A 20,073-nucleotide genomic window follows, 5' to 3' on the forward strand; every position below is an offset into this window, starting at 1 on the left:
GGGAGTGCCAGTCTGCGCCCGTGGTCCCCGCCCACCCGGGCTGCCTCCGACCCTGTGGATCCTTACCGAGTTCCCTGCCCGGGGTTCCAGCATGCTCACTCGGTCATCCCCTTCAGTGCCCAGGCTCTTCATCCTGCGCTCCTAGGCAGGGCTGAGGTTTCTAGAATTCCCTCAGCCCATCGCATTCCAGTTTTTCAAGGCCTCTGGACGAATTTAGAGGATGCCTTAGATATGGTAGGTGAACCCCAAGTCCCCTGAAAAGCCGTCAAGATTAATGGGGATTCCCAGCCTTTATTCTTAGGAGCTATTCTGCATGGAGTACCTGAAGGAGCAAAGGTTTCCTGGGGGTGCAGGCTGGCGGGGGCGGTCCTGTCCCCAGGGTCCTAGAGAGGATCCTTTGAGAGTGCCCTTGTGGGGGTGGACCTGCGAGCCTGTGACTCCCCTAGCCCCCTGCTCTGTGCCAGCAGCTCTGGTTGCTGACTCACTGGCTCTAAAGCTAATGGGCCTGGAGTGCAGCTGCCAGGATTCCTGGGAGAGGCTTTGGTGAAGTCCCAGAGAGAAGTGAGCGGGTGGGGAGCGGGGTGGGCGGCTCCTGCACCAGCCTCTGGCCTGTGTGCGGGTGCGTGTGCCTGGGAGAACTGAAGCGCCTGTGCACGTGGTGTGGAGTGGCCGGGCCCAGGGGGATCCTTGCCTTCCCCTCCTTTTGCCATGAGGGACATCAGAGCCTTTAAAGGTCATCTTGATGCCTCCCGGACAACATCGAAGATAAGCGGACAGTGACAGTTCACTGCCTCCAGAGGCAGCCGCTCCCTTGGGGATGGCTGTTACACAGATCTTGTTCATCTCAAGCCAAATTCTGGCTTCCTGTGGCCTTTACTGAAAAAGCCTCGGTCTATTTCTCATGACAGTCCTTTCCCCCACCTGAGGCCGGCCCAGAACCCTGGGGATAGTGACCTTGCCTCTCCAAGCCTCTTCTCCACTTGGATCATCTTTGGAGCCTTGGGAATGCTGATCAGAGACCACCAAGCCACAAGGTCACAGGCCATGGCTCCAGAATTAGAGCTCACTGAACCCTGGGTCCTCCCGAGGCAAAAAAAAAAAAAAGAGGGATTGCCCTGCTCAGGAAACCTAGTCAGGAAGTTCAAGACATGAACTTGCTGGACCTTCCTGGCTGGGGAGGCAGACATGGGGGTCGTGGTGAGGGCCTCTGCTGGTCTGACGAGTGAAGCGCGTAGGGGGGTGGAGTCCTGCCCCCATCTGTGCTGTGTCAATCAATGGCTGTGGCCGGCCTTGTGTGGGCCGTGCAGCCCTGTCACCTGCCTAGTTCTTGGACGCTCAAGCAGGTTTGCCATAACCCCAGCACTTGCTGTGGGGGAGGGGTTTAGGCATCATTAAGATCAGGGGCTCCTCCCAGGTCCTGTGACCTAGAAGAGACTCTCCCACCCCGGCCCAGCACTGACCTTGCATACCCCCCATCTCCCCAAGTTCTTGGGATCTATAGGGGATCAGTTTCCCCACCCCAGCCCACCCCCAGATCTCACCAGGTGCCTGCAAACCATGTCTCCATACACTGTGCTAACTCTTTAAAGACCCCAGACATAACCCTACCCTGTCACCCACAGACACCTCCTCCTCCCCAGATCTCAGCACCCCATGGCTGCCAGCAGATTCTGAAGTTACCCAGAAACCCCAAAACTCCCACGGATCTCCTTGGATATGCTTAGACCTCAATGTGTACTTAATTCTATCTGTCCTCACCTGTAGTCACAAGGCCATCCTGCTCGACATGCCCATCAGAGGCTTGGGGCTGCAGGAACTCCCTTATCCAAATTCACCACTTGATTGGTTTTGTTTTGTTTTGAGGTGCCAGGGCCAGGGATTGAACCCAGGACCTTATATGTGAGAAGCTGGTGCTCAACCACTGAACCACAGCAGCTCTCCTGATTTAACTTTTTCTTTTGTTTGCTTGTTTGTTTTTAGGAGGCACCGGGAACCGAACCCAGGACCTCCCATGTAAGAAGCAGGCACTCAACTGCTTGAGCCACATCCAGTCCCTCAATCACTTGGTTTTGAACAAGTACTTCATTCTTCTGAGTCTCTATTTCCTCTTCTTAAAGTATGGCTAACACACCACCTCATGGACTAATTGTGAGTGGCATTAAAGAAACCAAGGAAAGGGCTTACTACGGTGCCTCTCTCACCTTGTGGCAGCGAGTTGTTGGTTATTCCATTCTCTCCCTTGCCTGGCCCGACACCACGGCCAGCTCACCATGTCCAAGTCCGATCACCCACGCCAGGCCTCCCTGGTTCAAGCCAAGAGGGAAGTCATCCCAGACCCCTCTTCCTCTCTCAACCCCCAGGTCCAGGCAGTCCCGGGGTCCTGTCAATTTCTTTAGTTCTACACCCTGAACAGTGCCTCCACTCGTTCTTCAGTCATAATGCCTGCTGCCCTCACCCCTCAGCATCCCCACGAGGGGGCTCCCTGCCTTCAGACTGCCCTCTCCAATCCATCGATTCATGGGGTCCTTATTAAAGCACAAATCCCAGCCCTTCTCTCCTCTGTTAATGTTTATTTCTTCTTAGGATAAAATGCAAGCCTTTCCCCAGCCCCCAACCTCCCCAGCCTCATCTTCCCCTCCTCCCCTCCCACCTCCAAGCCACACTGGCACTATCTACCCTACCCAGGCCTGCGCCTCCTCCAGGAAGCCTCCCTGACCACCCCATCCCCACCCTGGCCCTGCAGTTTCCTCTGCCAACCAAGGCTCACACCACGGGCTCACGGGGCCCTCCCCCTGGTAGTTCACCAGCGCCCACGGCCTGGGTCGGGTGGGTTCTTCTGACCCGAGGCCCCTCAGGCCCCGGCGCACACGAACGCTCAGTGGCTGTTCGGGGGATGAATGAATCCGCAGCCCTCGCAGACCTGGAGGAGGAGGCGGAAGCCCCCACGGGTCCTAAGGCGGGGCCGCCGCCCCCTCGCGCCGTCTCCCGCGGGCGGAGAAGTAGCGGCAACTCGGAAGCCCCTGGCCGGGCCGGGCGCGGGGCCGCCTCCTCCCCGCGGTGCTCCCGCCGCCTCCGCCCCCGCCTCCCTCCCGCGCTCCCGTTCTTTGTCTCCAGGGCGCCGGGCCTCCCCGCCACGCGCCCCCCGCATCACCCCTTCCCCGGGGACCCCCCGGACCCCAGCAGACGCGACGCTGCGCGGCTCGGCCCGCCAGGCAGGGGCCCCCGCGTCCCGCGGCGGCCGGCGGGTGGGCGGGGAGGGGAGGAGGGGTGGCGCGCTCCCGCTCGCTCGCTCGCTGTCACACACACACACGCGCGCACACACTCACTCACTCTCACACACGGAGCATCTCCCGTCAGGTCTCCGGGTCCAGCCCCGCCTGCTCACCGCAAGCCTCTCCTCTTCTGCTCTCCCCCACCCCGCCTTCTCCCTCCGGCTCCGGGACCCTCCCCGCAGTCCCCCCACCCCCACCCCCACCCCCGGGATGGAGCGGAGCGAGCCGGCCCGGAGCCCCCCGCGGCCGGGCTGACGGTCCCCGCCCCTCTGCAGCCCGGGCCCCCGCCTCGAGCACCATGGGCCTGAGGGGCTCCCGGGGCGCCGCCCGCTGAAGATGACCGAGGCTGGAGGTGAGGGGCCGGGTCCCCGAGGACCCCGGGGTGGGCGGGGAAGCGCGGCCTGGGGGTCGCTGGGCTCGAAGTGAGACTCCGAGTGGGGTTGGATGGGCGAAGCGACAAGGGCCTTTCTTCCTTTATCCCGAGGGGAACCCACGGGACGGGGGTGCTGGGCTGTCAGGGGAGGGGGCGGAGATAGGATTTGTGTCGCTAATCCCCTCCCTCCAGCCCGCCGCCGGGAGAAATTAAAAAAACAAAAACACAAAAAAACTGGCGAACTGGCGTGGGGGGAGGGGGAAGGGCTTAACTCCTTCTTGCCCGGCACGGAGTTGGACTGATGGACTGGAGAGGAACCAGCCGCCAGGCTCTGGTTTGGGGGTAGAGAGCATGGAAGGGGAGCAGTTGCCCTGTCCCCCACTCCCACCCCATCTCGAGCTGCCCCCCTGGAGGGGGGCACTGCCTTCTCTGCTCTTCAACTGGCCTCCCCCTACCCTAAGTTTCCTCTCCCTGTCCACCTTCCAGGCCTTTCCCAGTTGCACTTCTCTCTCCTCACTTTCTCCGGGTCCAGGGCCCCTCTTCTCTGCCTGCCTCTCCCACAGTGGGTTCTCCCACCCTCGGGCCTCTCAGGCCTGCTGGAGCCCCCTGTTCCCACTACGGCTTTCTCTGGCCAGCTCCGCGTCCTCTCTTCCTAGTTCCGTCTTGGGTCTTTCGGCAGCCCTATGGGCTTCCCCGTGTTCTCCTCCTCCCAGGTCCTCCTCCCCTCTTCCTCTTCAGCTCCCTCCCCAGGGCTTGTGCAGGCTCTCTCTCTAGTTCTCCTTCCCCTGGGACCCAGGGAGCTTTGAGCTTTGAGCGCACCTGCCTCCCTTTCTCCCAAGAATGGTCATTGGTCACTGAGCTTTGTAGGAGGGAGAGGCCTGGTGGCACCAGAGCCCAGTGGGTCCAGAGGGGACAGGTCCCTTTCCATCCTCCTGGCTGTTAGCTGGTTGTGTGTGTGTGTGGTGGGGTGTGGCGGTGGGGAACGGATGGTGTCTAACTTTCCAGGGCTCAGTTTTGGAAGAGGGGGTTTGAGTGGGAGAGTGTTGGTGACCACCTAGATATCCTACTTCTCCAAAGATCCCCATTAGACCGTGGAGGAAGCTCCCACCCCCGTACACACACTCCAGGAAGTTAGTTGCTGAGGGAAGGAAACAACACAGTTTGTACTGAGTCAGGATGGATTGGAAGGGGGTGTGAGCAAGCCTCAGCCCACCACAGAGGGTGCCTGAAAGAGGCTCTCAACCCTGGCCTGGGGCCTTACGTAAAGGGCACATGGGATCTCCATTCTCAGGTAGTCTAAGAGAGGAGGCAGGGCCCCTGCCCTCAGGGAGCCTCCATTCCAACGGAACCTCTCTTCAGAGTCCCCAGACTGAGGGCCCTTCTCCTCAGGGAACTCCCCTCCAATGTGGGGGTACGACCCATTTAGGGACTCAGTGAAATATAAAAAATCCCCCAGTTGTCAGGGGTTGGGAAGGGTGGATTTAGAATGAGGTAGACAAATGGACAGAGGGAGGACATCTAGGACAGCTTTCTGAAGGAGATAGCATCTGGGTCCTAGTCAGATGAGGCTTGGTGATTGAATGAAGGAATTTAGCTCATTCTTAGGAGCGCCCTCCCTTCCCTTCCCACCTGGCCCCTCAGGACAGAGAGAGGTTCTGGAACTCTTGGGTACTACCGCTGCCTTCCTAGGGTTCAGGAGGGTCCTTGGAGGTGTTCAGCTCAGGCCCCCTGATCCTGGTCCCTTCCCACACTTTCTTTCCTACTTTCAGCCCCAGGCATCCTGTTGACAGGCTTCTCCTCATCCTACCCAGTGTGGACCAGCTCCCCTCCCCCTCTTTTAATACGTTTCTCCCAGCAGTGTCCCTTTCTCAAAGAGAACCCCCTCCCCAAACTGCAGACCACCATCCAGGATAAGGTCAAGGGACAGAAGTCCAGGGTCAAGGCTGAGTTCTTCCTTTTGTCTCCTCCATCTCAATCTCCCCATCTGTAAGGTGGAGTTACTAAGAATCACAAGCCTGGCCAGCTCACTGTGAGACAATGTTTATGTAATAATCCAAGAGCAGAGTTGGAAAAGACCCCAGCAGGCATGTGGTCCAGCTTTCTTACATATGTCAAATGTTCAGTCTAGCCCAGCAGCCTGGCCTTCCCTTGGGGACCTGAGTGTTAGAAATAAGTAGAGATCATGTCTCAGCCTTGCAGTTGTGCTCTTGCCCTAAACCACCAGTGGACCCTGAGCTTTCTAATTCTTCCCTCATCCAGCCTTTCCCTGTCCCTCTGAATCAAGGTTCAGGGCTGCTGGGATTCTTTATCTGCTAGGAAGCCTGTCCAGATTGTTCAGCTGCGTATATCCTACTTTGCTGCCTGCTTTCCTTTCTGGCTTATCACTAAAAACAAAACAAAAACCCCACCTACCCATCCACACTTCTTCCAGAACATACTTAATATCCTTGATGCATCATAGTGATTTGGCTGTCCACTGTTCTGCTGTGAGCACTCCTCAAACCCTTTCTGCACCTGTGAGTCTGTCAAGAACTGCAAGAACTGTGAGTTTGTCTAGAACGGCTACCCTGCTGATAGTTCCAGCTTCCCAAACAGCTCATGTTCTGAGAGACAGGTGGTGAGAGCACCAGTGATGAAGGGGATGGGCAGGATTGGATGATGGACAGAAGATGGATGGGTGGATGGTATGAACTGATGGATGCAAAGATGGGTAGATGGATTGATGGGGGCATATGTTTAGTGGATGGATGGTTGGATGGATGGGTAGGGAGGTGGATGGATGGATGGATGAGTGGGTGGGTGACTGGATGGATGAATGGATGGATGGATGAGTAGGCAAGTTGAAAGATAGATAAGCAGGTAGATGGTTGGAAGATTCAGGATTCTGGTCCTGATTTTGTCATCAACTGGTAACGTGGTCTTGGTCTTGAGTCAATCACTCTTTTCTCTGCGTCTGTTTCTTCATTTGTGAAATGAGAGAACTGGATTTAATAATCCCCATGATCTCTCCCAGATTTGATGATGTACGCTTTATGAGGATGAACAGCTCTTAGGGGATGCTAATGATGGAAAGGCTCAAGGTGGTGAAGGGGAGACTTTCAATGACCCATATGACGGCACACAGAAAATCAGCTTCAGCCAATACTGCAGGACTCGGCCTGGGTTGATTCGCTGGAGTTGCTTCTGCCCCACCCTTCTGCCTCCTGTCCCAATATGACACAGGTGACGTCTCTTCCAGGGGTTAGAGGAAGAGTTCTAAAGGAAGGTGAGGGGCCAGCAGGCCAAGGGCAGGCCACTGGCAACCCCAACTCCCTCGACCAGACCAAACAAACCTCTTATCCAAAATCTCTCTTTTCTCTTTCTCTCTGTCCCTGTGTCCTCTCCAGCTCTCTGAGCCATGGCTTCTTCAAAGCTACGAGAACCCGCAGATGAGGTTTTTGGTAAGTCCCATATAGCTTTGACTCTAGCCAAGAGATACAAGATATATACAGCTATTCCTTCCAAGGCCACTCATCGTTGGGGAAAGTGTTCCTGGGGGCTTGAATGTGTGTGTATATGTTGTGGCCTTACAACCTCTCTCTCACCACTGTCTTCTTTATAATTGCCAATTATAACAACAATAACAATAATAATTAGGGTCCTCATTGATTCAGTGCCTGTCTCACACCAGGCACAAGGCTGAGCGCCCACCTCTCATATGCACTGGATCATTTAGTCCTCACAATAACACTAAGAAGTGTGCCCCTTCCACAGATGAGGAACTGAGGGTGCAGAGTGCTGCAGTGGCTTGCTCCAAAGGTCACATGGCAAGTTAGTGACAGAGCCAGGCCTGGCATGTGGGTCTGCCTGACTCCTTGCTCTTAATGGTTGTGCTGTGTACCAGTATAGCCCAGCACAGATGACACATGTTACCTCTGAGTCGCATAAGGACCTGGGACACCTCCCTGCATGGACGCACAGCCAGAGCAGCACACAGCCTCAAACTTCCAGGCCCTCACCCTCCTTGGTACACGCCAGGGTGCCTGTGCACACCTGCCTATACCATTGTATCCCACATGTGGACCGGAGAGAGAGAGACTACACCCAAGGAAGAGTTCCCAGCAGGCCCTGGGGAGCGGGATACGGGTGGTGGCCTCAGTGAGGAGAGGAGCATGGAGGAACGTGGGGAGGTGGAGACAAGGACAGAGAAGCAGCCCGAAGTCTGTAAGCGAGTGCGCCGTTCTCAGCGCACACTTGTATGTGAGCCTCCCCAGGGCCTGTATTGCGTGGAATGCCACAGGGAGTACCTGGCCTTGTCCCCTCTCCACCTTCCTCCCCCTCCCCTCCTCCCCTGCCACACCCTGGCAATGCCAGGTGCTGCTCCACCTGGCTCCTGGGACGACTTCCCGGCCAGGCCTCAGGAGGCCTCTGGAGTCAGGATTTGCCTCTGGGACTCCTCCAGGCTGTAACTGCCTCTGGGCCTCAGAGTTTGAGTCTATATGCCTCCACCTAGGCCCAGCCAACTCCCTGGCCTGACAGCAGTGAGCTCCCCATCCCCAGGGTTTTCTATCCACACCCCCCCCCCACAGTGTCCCTCTTCACCCCTGCCTTGACTCATCTTCTTCCCCATCCCCAGCCCCCACTCCCCAGACCAGCTGAGGTAGCGGGCCTGGCCTTGCCAGCTTCCAGATGCAAAATTAAATATTCATGACCTGGCCTCCCACTGCCCAGGGCCAGCCATCTCCCCGGGAGAAGAGAGAGCCGGAAGAGATGGGAGAAGCAGGGCCAGAGGTCCTGATGGGTCAAGGGCCCAGAGGAGAGGCTGGTCCCACCTTGCCTCAAAGCCCCCAAGCCCCTTAGGAGTCCACTTGCTCCCCAGACACTCACACAGATGACCACGGTCCTCATGTGGCCAGAGTCCACAGCGGTCCCGCAAAGGGCCATCCTTCCTGGCCCCGGGCTGGCTAGGCCCCAGCTGAGTGCCAGTGGGGATGCTCGCCAGGCCCCGGGACCAGCAAGGGGACTCCTGCCTTGGGAGCCAGGAGAACTGGCCGCCCTTCGGAATCCCTCTGCACCTTTGGCCAAACCCCTGTGAGCCTCAGTTTCACCACATGTAAAATAAGGGGCTTGGACTCCATCTTGAAAGTCACTCCCATCTCCACCTGAAAGACAGTGTAGCTAACGTGCTGTGTGGTGGTTCCAAACCGAGCCTCCGGACCAACTGCCTGCCCTTAACCCCGGCCCTGCCCCCCATCAGCCATGTGCTCCTGAGCCCTGGGGAGACCTGGAGGACCTTCCTCTTAGTGTTGGGCGGCATTTAAATGAGCTAATAATTGTAAAGCACTCAGAACCTCACCTGGCACAGACACTCCACGCTCCAGCCTGCCTTGCTGAAAAGCGCTTCCTTGTTCTTTGTACAACCTCAGCTCTTTCTTGCTGGCCAGATCTCAGCCTGGCTACTTAATCTAATGTAACTGGCCCACAGTGGCTCCCTGTCTCTTTCATCCATTTGACAAATATTTATTGAGTTCCTAATATGTGCCAGGCTCTGTTCTTGGCCTTTAGGAGAGAGCAATGAACAAGCTAGACAAAGCCACTGTCCTCATGGAGCTTGAATTCTAGTGCAAGGGCAAGCAGGGGGACAGATAATAGTAGAACAAATACAGAAACAAGGCAACCATTAGAGGGTGAGGAGTGCTATCCAGAGGATTAAAATGCTGGAGTGACAGCACGTGGGCATGTGTGTGTAAATGACATCTCATCAGCACCTGTGTGTATTTCCCACCCCCGCCCCCTCTGCCATGGCTTCCTCATCTGTTTGCTTGTTTGTGCTCATTGTCTGTTTCATTTTTTTCTTTGGGAGGCACCGGGAATGAAACCTGGGACCTCCCATGTGGGAGGCAGGCTCTCAACAGCCTGAGCCACATCCGCTCCCACCTGCATGTATTCTGAGTGCATCCCTGCCTAAGTGTGCAGTGGTCCGTGGAATTGTGACTTGGGTTCAATTCATCCAACACCAATGGCCTCAGCTCCTCCTCTCCACCAGGCACTGTACCAGGCTCTCACCTGGCTCTCACAGTGGCCAGTGGACGGGGAAGGGCTTTGCCCTCTGCTGCATGCAGGCTGGCACGGTGCCAAGGCCCGAGGAGGCGTGGCACTCCAGAGGGGGAGGAGGCGGTGATGAAGCCAATCAGCCAGTCAAAGAAGGGGTGGAGTGTGATGGAGTGGAAAGAGCAGCCTGGGTGAAGGCCTGAAGGTGGGACCCGAGGTGGCGGCATGGAGGCGGGTACATGGGGTAGATGTGGGAGCGATTCCGTCCTGCTCCCACCAGCACCAGTGATAGCTAGTGCTTGCTGAGCGCTTGCTAAGGTGCAGGCAGGATGGCCGAGCACTTGACGTGGGTTATCTTGCTCAGTGCTCACTACAACCCTATAAGGAGGATACCGTTATTCAGACCCCCATTTTATAGATGAGGAAGCTGATCCCTAAACGTTAAGTCGCTTGCCCAGGAGCACACGGCCAGCAAGTGGCCGCAGGGGATTCGGCCGGGCAGTCTGGCTCCAGGGTCCTGTGCTCGGTAAGAGAGGGGCGCGCGGAGGAGGGGTCTATGGGAAACACCTAAGAGGCCCCTTCAGGCCTTAAATGGCAGCCTGAGCAGCTCAGATTTTATATTGTGGGCTTTGGGGGACCCCAGAGGGTTTCAAAGGCAGAAGAGTAAGTGACATGGCCAGAAATGTGCCTTGGAGAGTTTCCTGTAGCCTTGAGGAGGGTGTGGGAGGGGGCCAGACTGGAAGCAGAGAGCACAGCGTGGCGGCTGCGGCCCTGTTCTGGGCGGCAGGTGGAGGGTGGGAGCGTAGGTGCACGCAGGCAGCTGAGGCAGGCCTGAGCTCAGGCCGTCCAGCGGGGGAGGGTAGTGGAGCGGCCAGGTGCCAGAGGAGTAGGGACGGTGCGCCAACACACCTTTGTTCTGTCATTAAAATAATATTTGTTAAGCATCTGCAAGGTGCCAGGCCTGATCTATGCCTTCATGTGTCAGAGCAGTGAGCAAGAGAGAAAAATCTGGAGCTTACATGGAGCTGACATTCTAATGGGTGGAGAGCAACAAGAAACTAAAATAGTGAAATATTTAGCAGGCCAGAAGGTGATAAACGCAATAGGAAAAAAAAAAGGTTGTGGATTATGGTGATTTTAAATAGGGGTGGTCAGGGAAGGTCTCAGTGAGAGGGTGCATTTCAGCCAAGACCTAAAGGAAGAGAGCCATGCAGAAATCCACGGCAAGAGCTTTGCAGGAAGCGGGGAAAGGAAGTGCAAAGGCCCTGGGGTAGGAGCGGGCCTGGCATGTATGAGGAAGAGCCAGAAGGCAGGGGTGGCTGCAACGGAGGGAGCGAGAAGGGGAGAACAGAAGCTCAGATTGGTACAAGGTGTGCTGGCTGAGTGAGTCTGGAAGGAAGTCACCAGAGGGTTCTGAGCAGAGGAGTGACACGACCTGGCATGTTTTATCAGGATCACTCCAGCTGCCGTGTTGAAAATAGACTGTAAATGGGAAAGGGAGGAGGAGGGAAACCCAGCTACCGAGGCCTTTGGAGTAATGCAGGCAAGAGATGACGGTGACCTAGGTCAGGGAGGCTGCAAGAAGGAGCTCCCCTCTGCTCCCCAACTCTTTCATCTCCTCTCCTTTCTCCGTGTGCATGTGGAGTGTGTGCATACACCATAGACAACACTTCATTATGGAAAATCCCAAACATACACAAAAGCAAGGAGAACAGCCCAGCGGCCCCGTGTACTCATGGCCCAACCTCTGCTGTTGGGACCCGCGGGCGGTCTTGTTTCATCCCGACCCCCTCCCACTCCCCACCCTCGTGCCCCTGGGTTATTTTGAAGCGGATCCAAAACATCATATCACTTCATAAATATTTCAGTATGGCTAGATAGATTTCAAAGGTAGAGTAACAGGAATGGGTCGGTTTATAGGGTGGGAGGGAAAGAGCTGTCAAGGACGGCTCCAGGGGCTTGGCCTGGGCAGCTGGCAGGACGGGGCCGCCACCCACTGATGGGAAGGCTGGGCACAGCAGCCGGGGGCGGGGCAGGAGCTCGGTGTGAGCACGTAAGGTAAGATGCCTGTTGGACATCCAAGGAGGTCTGGGGCTGAGGGAGAGGGTAGCTCAGGGCTGTCTGACGTGGGAGCCTGTCATTGAGGCAGGCAGCAGGGGAGGAGAAGCGGGTTTGAGGCAAGGCGATGGGTTCATCTTGACGGGCTGAGTTGGAGGTGCCCGGAGGCCTTCTATGGGGGCACACCTCCTGGGTGCCTGGACTTGGAATTCAGGGGAGGAGACAGGGCTAGGAATAGATGTAGGCCAGGAGAGCAACCCCGGTGGCTTAGGGTGGTTGAAGGCAAGAGACAGGAGCAGGAAGGCAGGGTGGGCATGAGTGATAGGATGGGGGTCCCAGGACATCGGGGTGGGGTGGGGAAGGAAGACCTTGGCCCATCCTGAGGTGTGGGGAGAACCTGTTTTTGTCTGGAGACCCCAATGCCAAGCTTAGGGCTGCTACAGAGTGTGGGCTTCGGCCCCGCTGGAGTGAAAAGGAAGCTATGCGCAATTGTGGTTTCTATGGATGGTCTGCTGGGGTCTGCCCACCCTTCCTCCATGGCCTCCCACCCCACCACCTGGGGGGACTGGGGGGCTCCGCCAGCCACTCCTCTGCTCCAAGTCAGCTGTGAACCTTCTGGCGCTCAGCAGTGTTGCCTCTGAGAGCAACCCTGAGCATGGCCTAGGAAGCCACATTCGTAGCGGGGACCTGGACCCGCAACTCAGTCCAGAGCGATGTGTGAGCTGGTCTCTGGAGCCAGGGCCTGGCTCAGATCCTGGACCATTGCTAGCTAGTGGCTTTGGCCAAGTGGCCTGACCTCTCTAGGAGCCTGTTTCCTCAGTTATAAAATGTGCATCATAGCCGTAAAGACCCCAATGGGTTGTTTGGAGGAGTAGGCTAGGTGATGCATGGAAAGCACTTGACACCTTGCCTGGCACCTTGTAGGTGCTTTTTCCCCCTTGTAAAAAATTGTGGAGGAAGTGAATGTAGCTCAGTGGTTGAGCGCCTTCTTCTCATATACAAAGTCCTGGGTTCAATCCTTGGTGCCTCCTTAAAAATATATAATAATACTAATCGTGGCACAATATACATAAAAGTCATTTGTGCCATTTCTAAATGTACAATTCTGTGACATTAAGTACAATGACAGTGTTGTACACCTTTCACCACTATCCATTCTGAGAACATTTTCACTTTCCCAAACAGAAATTCATACCCATCAAGCAATAATTCCTCACCCCTCACCCCCCATCCCAGCCACTGGTAACCACAGTTCTGCCTTCTTTCTTGATGAATTTCCTTATTCTGAGAATTTATCAGATAAATCATACAATATTTGTCCTTCTGTGTCTGTCTTATTTCACTCAATATAATGTCTTCATTTCTTTTCATGGCTGAATAGTGTTCCATTGTATGTGTACACCACGTGCTGCTTATGCATCTGTCTGTTGACGGATACTTAGGTTACTTCCATCTTTTGGCTTTCGTGCCTAATGCTGCTATGAACATTGGTGTGCAAAAACCTAGGTAACTGTTTGAGTTTCTGCTTTCAATTCTTTGGGGGATATACTTAGAAGCAGGATTGCCGGGCCATATGGTAGGTCTATGTTTAACTTTCTGAGGAATGGTCATACCATTTGCCTAGTAGGTGCTTTTTAATCAGCAGCCATTATTGCCATGATCCCTCCAGCCTCCCTCCACAGGCCCACCCTCCACGGCCCCGGGGGAGGCGCTGCTCGCTCCCCTGCTTCCCAGCATGGCGTTCGCCAGTCTCGCCACCGGCCTGCCTCGGCTCTTGGGCTCTTGTAAACTCCCACCCAGACCTTAACACTCAGCTTTGGCGTTTCCTCCCTGATCCCTCCAGACAGGCCATCCTGTGGACCTCTGACTTGCCGTGCTGACCTGTGCTGTGTGCATGTGCTGGTGTACCTGGCCCCCTGGGATTCTGGTTCTCCCAGTGCCCAGCACCCGGCCCAGCCTTCGGGAGGCTCTTGGGGAATGTTGGGGCGTGAGTGCAGGTGGCCACCCGAGCGGGCCTGCCCTCTCATGGGTCTGGTTTCTGCCCCCTCCCCTTCCCGGGTTCGCAGACCTAGACTTGGCCGTGCCAGAGACCGTCAGACTGGACAGCAGTTTACACAAGGCCCGGGCCCAACTGCTGGCCAAGGGCCGCAGACACCGGCCCTCCCGCTCGAGGCTTCGAGACAGTGCCAGCTCAGCGGAGGATGGCGAAGGCTCCGATGGGCCCGGAGGCAAGGTTGGGGCAACGCACCCAAACACCCACGCACCCACCCACCCTTCTTGCCCTTGGATAGGCCCTCTAAATGGCTCCTTGGGGAAACCACATCCCTAGACTTCCAATGTAATAATGCTAATAAATCTTAGTTGCTGGTCACCTCTGGCTCATTTCACCCTTTTAAGATGTATTACTGTCCCATATTACAGATGAGAAAACTGAGGGTCTGAGACGTTCAGTAGTCACTCAGTAAGTGAGGAGGTCAGATTCTATCTCAGTCCCTGTGACTTAAAAGCCGCAATTCCCACCCCTCACTGCCCTAGCCACCCCTCCCCACAGACTCTAGCGGGACCCATGAATCCTGGCTCCCAGCCCTAGCGGATTCTGTGCAGTTCACAGGGTGAAACCGGCTCCCAGCCCCTTGGGGAACCCTGGAGGAGGGTTCACGTGAGCGGCTGCTCCCTCCCCAGGTGATCGACGGCTGCGGGAGCCCCCTGCACCGGCTGCGCTCACCCTTGCACTCTAGCCCTGGGTCCCCGGCGGGGGGTTCTTTCTGCCTGGAGCCTCCGGGACTGCGGCGCAGTGTGGACGAGGACGAGCCACCGCCCTCGCCGCTCACGCGCTACCGACCCCTGCACAACACCGCCTCGCACGAGGGCCTGGCCGCCGCCTCCTGCTCGCCGCCGCGCTCCGCGCCCTCCTCGGACAGCTCGCCCAGCTTCGTGCGCCGCCACCCGCGCGCGGAACCGCACAGCGAGGGTGAGTGGAGGGCGGCGCGGCGCCCCCTGCTGGTGCGCACCCGGGCTGCGGCGCCTCCTCCCGGTGCGGATCGCACCACCGCGCAGAGCTGCCCCAGGCCCCCACAGGGTGGCTTCCGGCCCGCGGGGGAGCAAACACCACATCGTTCATTCATTCAACTAAATTTACCAAGCGCCTTCTATGTGCCAACTGCTATTGACTCTGGGATACACGTGAGCAAATAGAAGTCGTCCTTAACCTCACGGGGCTTGTTATTCGGGTGTGGGTGTGGGTTGGGGATCAAGTAATCCCTAATTTAAACGTGTAATTATAAAATATATTAAGTGCAATGAGGGAAAAATGCAGGGTGGTGGGAGAGTGCATTTAGAGTGCCAACCGAGTTGGGACATCCTGGAAGACTTCTAGAAAGTGATATTTGGGCCAAAATTGTAAGACTGTTAGAAGCTGGCCAGTGGGGAGTGGGTGTAGCTGGTGGTTAAGCACCTTCTTTGCATGCATGAGGTAAAAAGTTGGCCAGGATAAAATTACAATACATAGTGGTACTCTTTTCCTTTTCACAGTGTTTCACTGGTTGTAAAAGTCTTTCAGGAACATAATCCACTAGGTTCCATGGAAAGGGCAGTAGTCCCCATTTTTGTGATAAGGAACCCCAGAAAGATAAAGCGACTTGTCCTAGGTGGCACAGCTAGTAAAGGACCCCAGAGTCGGGCTGTGTGATTCTAAATTAAGAGAATTTCTGCCACACCACCCGTGCAGCCAGAGGCAGGCAAGCTGCCACACTGGCCCTCCCCCCACCCCCACCTTTCCAAAGATGACAGCCGGGATGCCAGCCCACCTGAGCCTGCCAGCCCCACCACTGGCCTGGATAAGAAGACGCGACGCAAGTTCCTGGACCTGGGGTGAGTGGACCTGGGGTGAGGGGCCAGAAGCCAGGGATGGGAACTGTGAGGATAAGGGGTAGCCCAGTGGCTCCCCCTACCCCAGCCACCCCCTTCCCTCCCCACAGGGTCACCTTGCGCCGAGCTTCCACAGGCAAGAGCCGGAAGGAGAAGGGCAGCAACCGCCTGTCCATGGGCAGCAGGTAGGAGGTAGCCACCGTGCCAGCCCGTAGTGCCCTGTGGGCCTGGCCCTGCCCGTGCCCACACCCATGTTGGGTGCTCTCTCCACAGGGAGTCCGTGGAGGGGTCTGGCAGGCCAGGGGGCTCCCCGTTCCTGCCCTTCTCCTGGTTCACAGACAGTGGCAAAGGCTCGGCATCCTCTGGCAGCACCACCTCCCCCGCCTGCTCCCCCAAACACGAGGGCTTCAGCCCCAAGAAGTCGGTTTCTCAGGTGAGTCCATGGCTTTCTCACCCCCAAACTAGCCCCCAGACTCAGGTGACGGGAGGGCACACTTCACTCTGGCTCGGGCTGGGGTTCAGGCGTTCCTGGAGCCCATTTGTTATTCCTTTGAGCCGCTCAGTGATCCATTAAGTCATCCATTCTCTGAGTTCATTAGTTCATCGATTCATATTCTGAGTAGTTCATTCGTTGGCACATGCATTGCTTCATCTATTCAATACACATCACTGATGGCCTTTGGAGCTGGGCCACCTGTATTGTGGGGTAAGGTTAGGGGTGTACAGAGATGACTGGGACCCCATCCTAGAGCTCAAAAAGATCTGAAGCTTGTGGGGGATGTGAGATGAAGTAACAGAAGCAACACTGAGTGTCTGCTTATGCCCACTCGGTACTTTACACTTTACCAAGCCTGAAATGCATGTTTTTGCTTTATTTGCACAACAGCTCAGTGAAGTAGGGCAGAGCAGGTACACTCAGCCCATTGTACAGATGAGGAAATAAAGGCTCAGAGAGAAAGGACTTGTCCATGGACTCATGAATTTAGTTGTGAGGCCACATGACCCCAGGCCAGCCCTGTTCTCTGGTTCTGTTCCTTATGTGCTGCTGGGGCAGAGGAGGCCAGAAAATTGGGAATTCAAAAAGAGCACTTCTAACTTGGGACTTCCTTCTTTCCTCCCTCTCTGCACATTCTCCCTCCATCCCTTCCTTTCTTCCCTCCCTTGTGTTGGGCCCTGGGGATACCATGGCAAATAAGATACCACCTAGGCCCTCAGAGAGCTCACAGTCCAGTGAGAACAGAGGCTTCTAACCAGGCATTTCCAATCCAGGGTGCCAGGGCCCTGGGGGTGGCCCACATAGCAGAGGCACCTGACCGAGCCTGGGGGAACCCCGGTAGGCTGCCTGTAGGAAGCAACACCTAGCTTCTATTTCTGCTAACTATTCTGCCTGGCTCGGTTCTAGTCCCACCTTCTCCAGATGGCCGTCTGCCCAACTAGAGGCCCCAGGTCCTGACACCTCACATGAGCCACCGGGTCTTGTGTGCCTGCCCAGCATCTGGCCCACACACAGGGCGAGCTGGGCACCGCCTGGAGTCCAGTCCAGGACTTCACCTCCACCTGGACGGGATTAGTGGTGGGCTGGGGGTCTCCCTTGGGCTTGGGGTGACCTCTCCTCAGCCAACCACATCCCCTCCTGTCTAGGAATCCACGCTGAGTGATGACTCCACGCCCCCCAGCAGCAGCCCCAAGATCCCCGGTGGTCCCCGGCAGGAGGCCAAGTGCTCCTACCCCTACCACACGCTGTCCCAGTCTTCAGATGAGGTGAGCAGGGCCTGGCCCACGGTGCCAGCTGAGCCCCTGGCCTCTGGCTCTGTCAGACGTGCAGGCCACCGGCCAGGCCTTCACCCCTCACTCTCCGTGGTCTCCGCCCCAGTTCCTGGATGAACCCCTTCCCTCCGTCCACCACTGGACCAGCCAGCAGGTGGGCCAGTGGCTGCACAGCCTCAACCTGGAGCAGTATGCCGCCGAGTTTGCCGCCCGGCAGGTGGATGGGCCGCAGCTGCTGCAGCTGGACGGAAGCAAACTGAAGGTAGGGCCGAGGGGAAGGGCCAGGAGGCCAGCAGATGCAGCCTTCATCCTGACCTCCGACCCTGGGCTGACCTTTCCACCCCCCTAAAGCTACCGCCCTGGCCTCTAGGCAAGGTCCTTGACCTAATCTTGGCACTCCAGCCTGTGTCCCCAATCTGACCTGAAACTCAAACCCAATTCTCTATCTGACCTGTCTCTAGGACTCTTATCTGATGACGCTTGACCCTAGATAAGCCCCCTGGTGTCAAGGGAAACCAGGCATTTCCTGAGTTCATGTCTGTCTGATGATCAGTCTTGGGGGCTGGTGGCAGCAGCGGTGGTGGTGGTGGGACTTGCTGTCTGCTAAATTGCTTGGGGAAGGGGTAGTGGGGAAATCCCTGGAAAGTGGGGAGCGGCCTCAGTCACCAACTCGCTATGTGACCTTGGGCAAGTTACCTCCCATTTCTGGGCCTCAGGAGGTTGGGGCAGTGTCATCCCAAGGCTACAATCCCGAGTGGAGGGATGACGGCCAAGGCCTGCTGGCCACAGGGCCTGGCACCCTCACCCCTCACCTCCCCACCACTCTATTCCGAGTGCCTGAGCCAAGGGCTCTGACCACCCGCAGGTCGCGGTTTGGGAGATGGAGGCTACACTCAGGGAGAACTGACAGAACTCTGAAGAGAGGAGAGCTGGGGCTTGGGCTGGCCAAGACGAAGGATGGTTCTAGACCTTTTCCTCACCCTTGGATTCCTCCCCAGAGCCTGGGGCTTGGCAACTCCCATGACCGGGCGCTAGTGAAGCGGAAGCTGAAGGAGCTGGCGGCCGCTGCCGAGAAGGAGCGCAAGGCTCAGGAGAAGGCTGCGCGACAGCGAGAGAAGCTCCGGCGCCGGGAGCAGGAGGCCAAGAAGAGTTAGGGGAGGGCAGGCCTCGGCACCCAGGCACGGGGAGGCTGGCCCCAGCTCTCAGGGCGCTCACCCTCGCTCACCCTGACGCTGTCTGGACCTGGAGCCCCCAGAAAGGGAGAGACCCTGCCTCCAGGGCTTGCTTGGCCCTGCGCTCCCGGGGAAGATGGCAGGTGGAGGAGAGGGCGGAGGCCAGGGCCGGAGCCTGCCCTTCTGAGCCCAAGCCAGGGTGGTGCTCTGGCCGGAAGTGAGAAGGGGAGCCCCAACCTTCCTTTCAGGAGCCCGAGAGGGTGACGCTGCAGGCTCCGAGGCAGGGCTGAGCGCCAGTGTGGGGGGAGCATGGGAGGCGCACCTCCCCAGCTCTCCAGGGGCTGTGTGTGCAGAGCTCTGTTCTGCTCCCCAGGGGGGCCGGGGACACTGCAGCCAGTCACACTCAGGGTAGACCCCCAAACTCCTCAGCAGGAAAGCAGAGCGCGCGGCATGGGGGCAAGTGTGATCTCTGTAAAGCCTTCAGAAGGAAGGACCCTGGAAACCCTTCCCCTTCAGCCGGCCCTGCCCTGTGGGTCCCACGGGTGAGAGGACCTCCACACAGGCCTGCCCTCCTGGGCCCGTCCGCGGCCCGGGCGTTGGCCTCCTCCCCAAGCCAGGCCCACTTCTCCTGCTGCTCCCTCAGAGGGTGCCTGAGCCCTGTTTGGGGGCAGCACCAACTTGGGAGCTGGGGGGGACAGAGGATGTCACCCCTACCCCCACCCCCAATGTCCAGTTGAGACCGAGCTGGTGAACCCTCACCCCAAGCAGGCAGGGGGCAAAGTCTGGGAGGCCAAGTCCCCCGACAGTGGCTGGACCGGAAGGGGGGCAACCAGCCCTTCCCTAACCAGAGGTCCTGCCCGGGCCTCAGTGGGCTCCAGAACTGGCAGACAGGACAGGCTCTGGCTCGCTGGGCCAAAGAGAGGTGGGGCCGGCCCGGGTAGGGGTGGAGCGGCGGCTCTGTCCAGTCTCCCACAGCAGCCCGGGCACGTTTCTTTGTTAGGACATGTCCAGGGAGGGAGCGTTCTGGTGGGGCCAGGGGCCCAGCTGGAAGCCCCCTCTACCATCTCCCAGCTGTCTGGAGGGGCTGACAAAACTGGTGCATGCTGACTCCCTCGTTCCTGGGGTGTGTGCCCGAGGGAGCCCCTCCCTGCTCAGCCACTCGCCGTGGCTCCTGCCTCCCTCCCCACCCCAGGACCCTGTTCCTGCGACTCGGCCCTGTCCCCCCTCTTGGCCATCTGCGCTGGGGAAGGGGCTTCGGAGGGAAACAGACATGGAGACAAGGGCACCCTCCAGGCCTGCTGCAGGGGCCAGGGGGAGGTTGGGAGTTGGGAGGTACCTGTGTCCTGGAAGCTGCCAGGAGCTAGAGTGGGTGCCCACCTGCATGTGAAGGGGGAGACGGTTCTCAATTTATTTCAATAAACGCATACGACGTGCCAGTGACCTTTCTGTCTGCCTGGCTGGGGGGTGGCTGGGCCACAGGGCGCTGGGCTGCGGGTGTCCTGAAGGGACAGCTTTGGCCGTTTCACTCGTGACG

General features: G+C 57.6%; 1 protein-coding gene and 1 long non-coding RNA gene across 3 annotated transcripts; both read left to right on the forward strand.

Moving 5' to 3' along the window:
- Positions 1 to 97: 97 nt before the first annotated feature.
- On the forward strand, positions 98 to 2,200 carry LOC139437157 (uncharacterized). Its single transcript, XR_011646858.1, has 2 exons — positions 98 to 234; positions 1,981 to 2,200. It is a non-coding gene; the product is annotated as an uncharacterized lncRNA (long non-coding RNA).
- A 1,102-nt stretch (positions 2,201 to 3,302) lies between these two features.
- Positions 3,303 to 19,975, forward strand: SAMD14 (sterile alpha motif domain containing 14). 2 transcript variants are annotated; one of them, XM_071210606.1, is made up of 10 exons: positions 3,303 to 3,624; positions 7,032 to 7,085; positions 13,800 to 13,966; positions 14,416 to 14,704; positions 15,516 to 15,603; positions 15,711 to 15,785; positions 15,874 to 16,033; positions 17,242 to 17,361; positions 17,474 to 17,629; positions 18,366 to 19,975. In XM_071210606.1, exons 2-10 carry the CDS (start codon positions 7,043 to 7,045, stop codon positions 18,519 to 18,521), a joined length of 1,254 nt encoding a protein of 417 aa, XP_071066707.1. In that variant the 5' UTR covers positions 3,303 to 3,624; positions 7,032 to 7,042; the 3' UTR covers positions 18,522 to 19,975. The 2 variants fall into 2 exon arrangements, with proteins under 2 accessions (XP_071066707.1, XP_071066708.1); XM_071210607.1 differs by lacking the exon at positions 7,032 to 7,085 and having other exon boundaries at positions 3,523 to 3,624; positions 18,366 to 18,642.
- The last annotated feature ends 98 nt before the right edge of the window (positions 19,976 to 20,073 follow it).

Source organism: Dasypus novemcinctus, chromosome 21 (genome assembly GCF_030445035.2).
Source record: "Dasypus novemcinctus isolate mDasNov1 chromosome 21, mDasNov1.1.hap2, whole genome shotgun sequence".
Taxonomy (NCBI): Eukaryota; Metazoa; Chordata; class Mammalia; order Cingulata; family Dasypodidae; genus Dasypus; species Dasypus novemcinctus.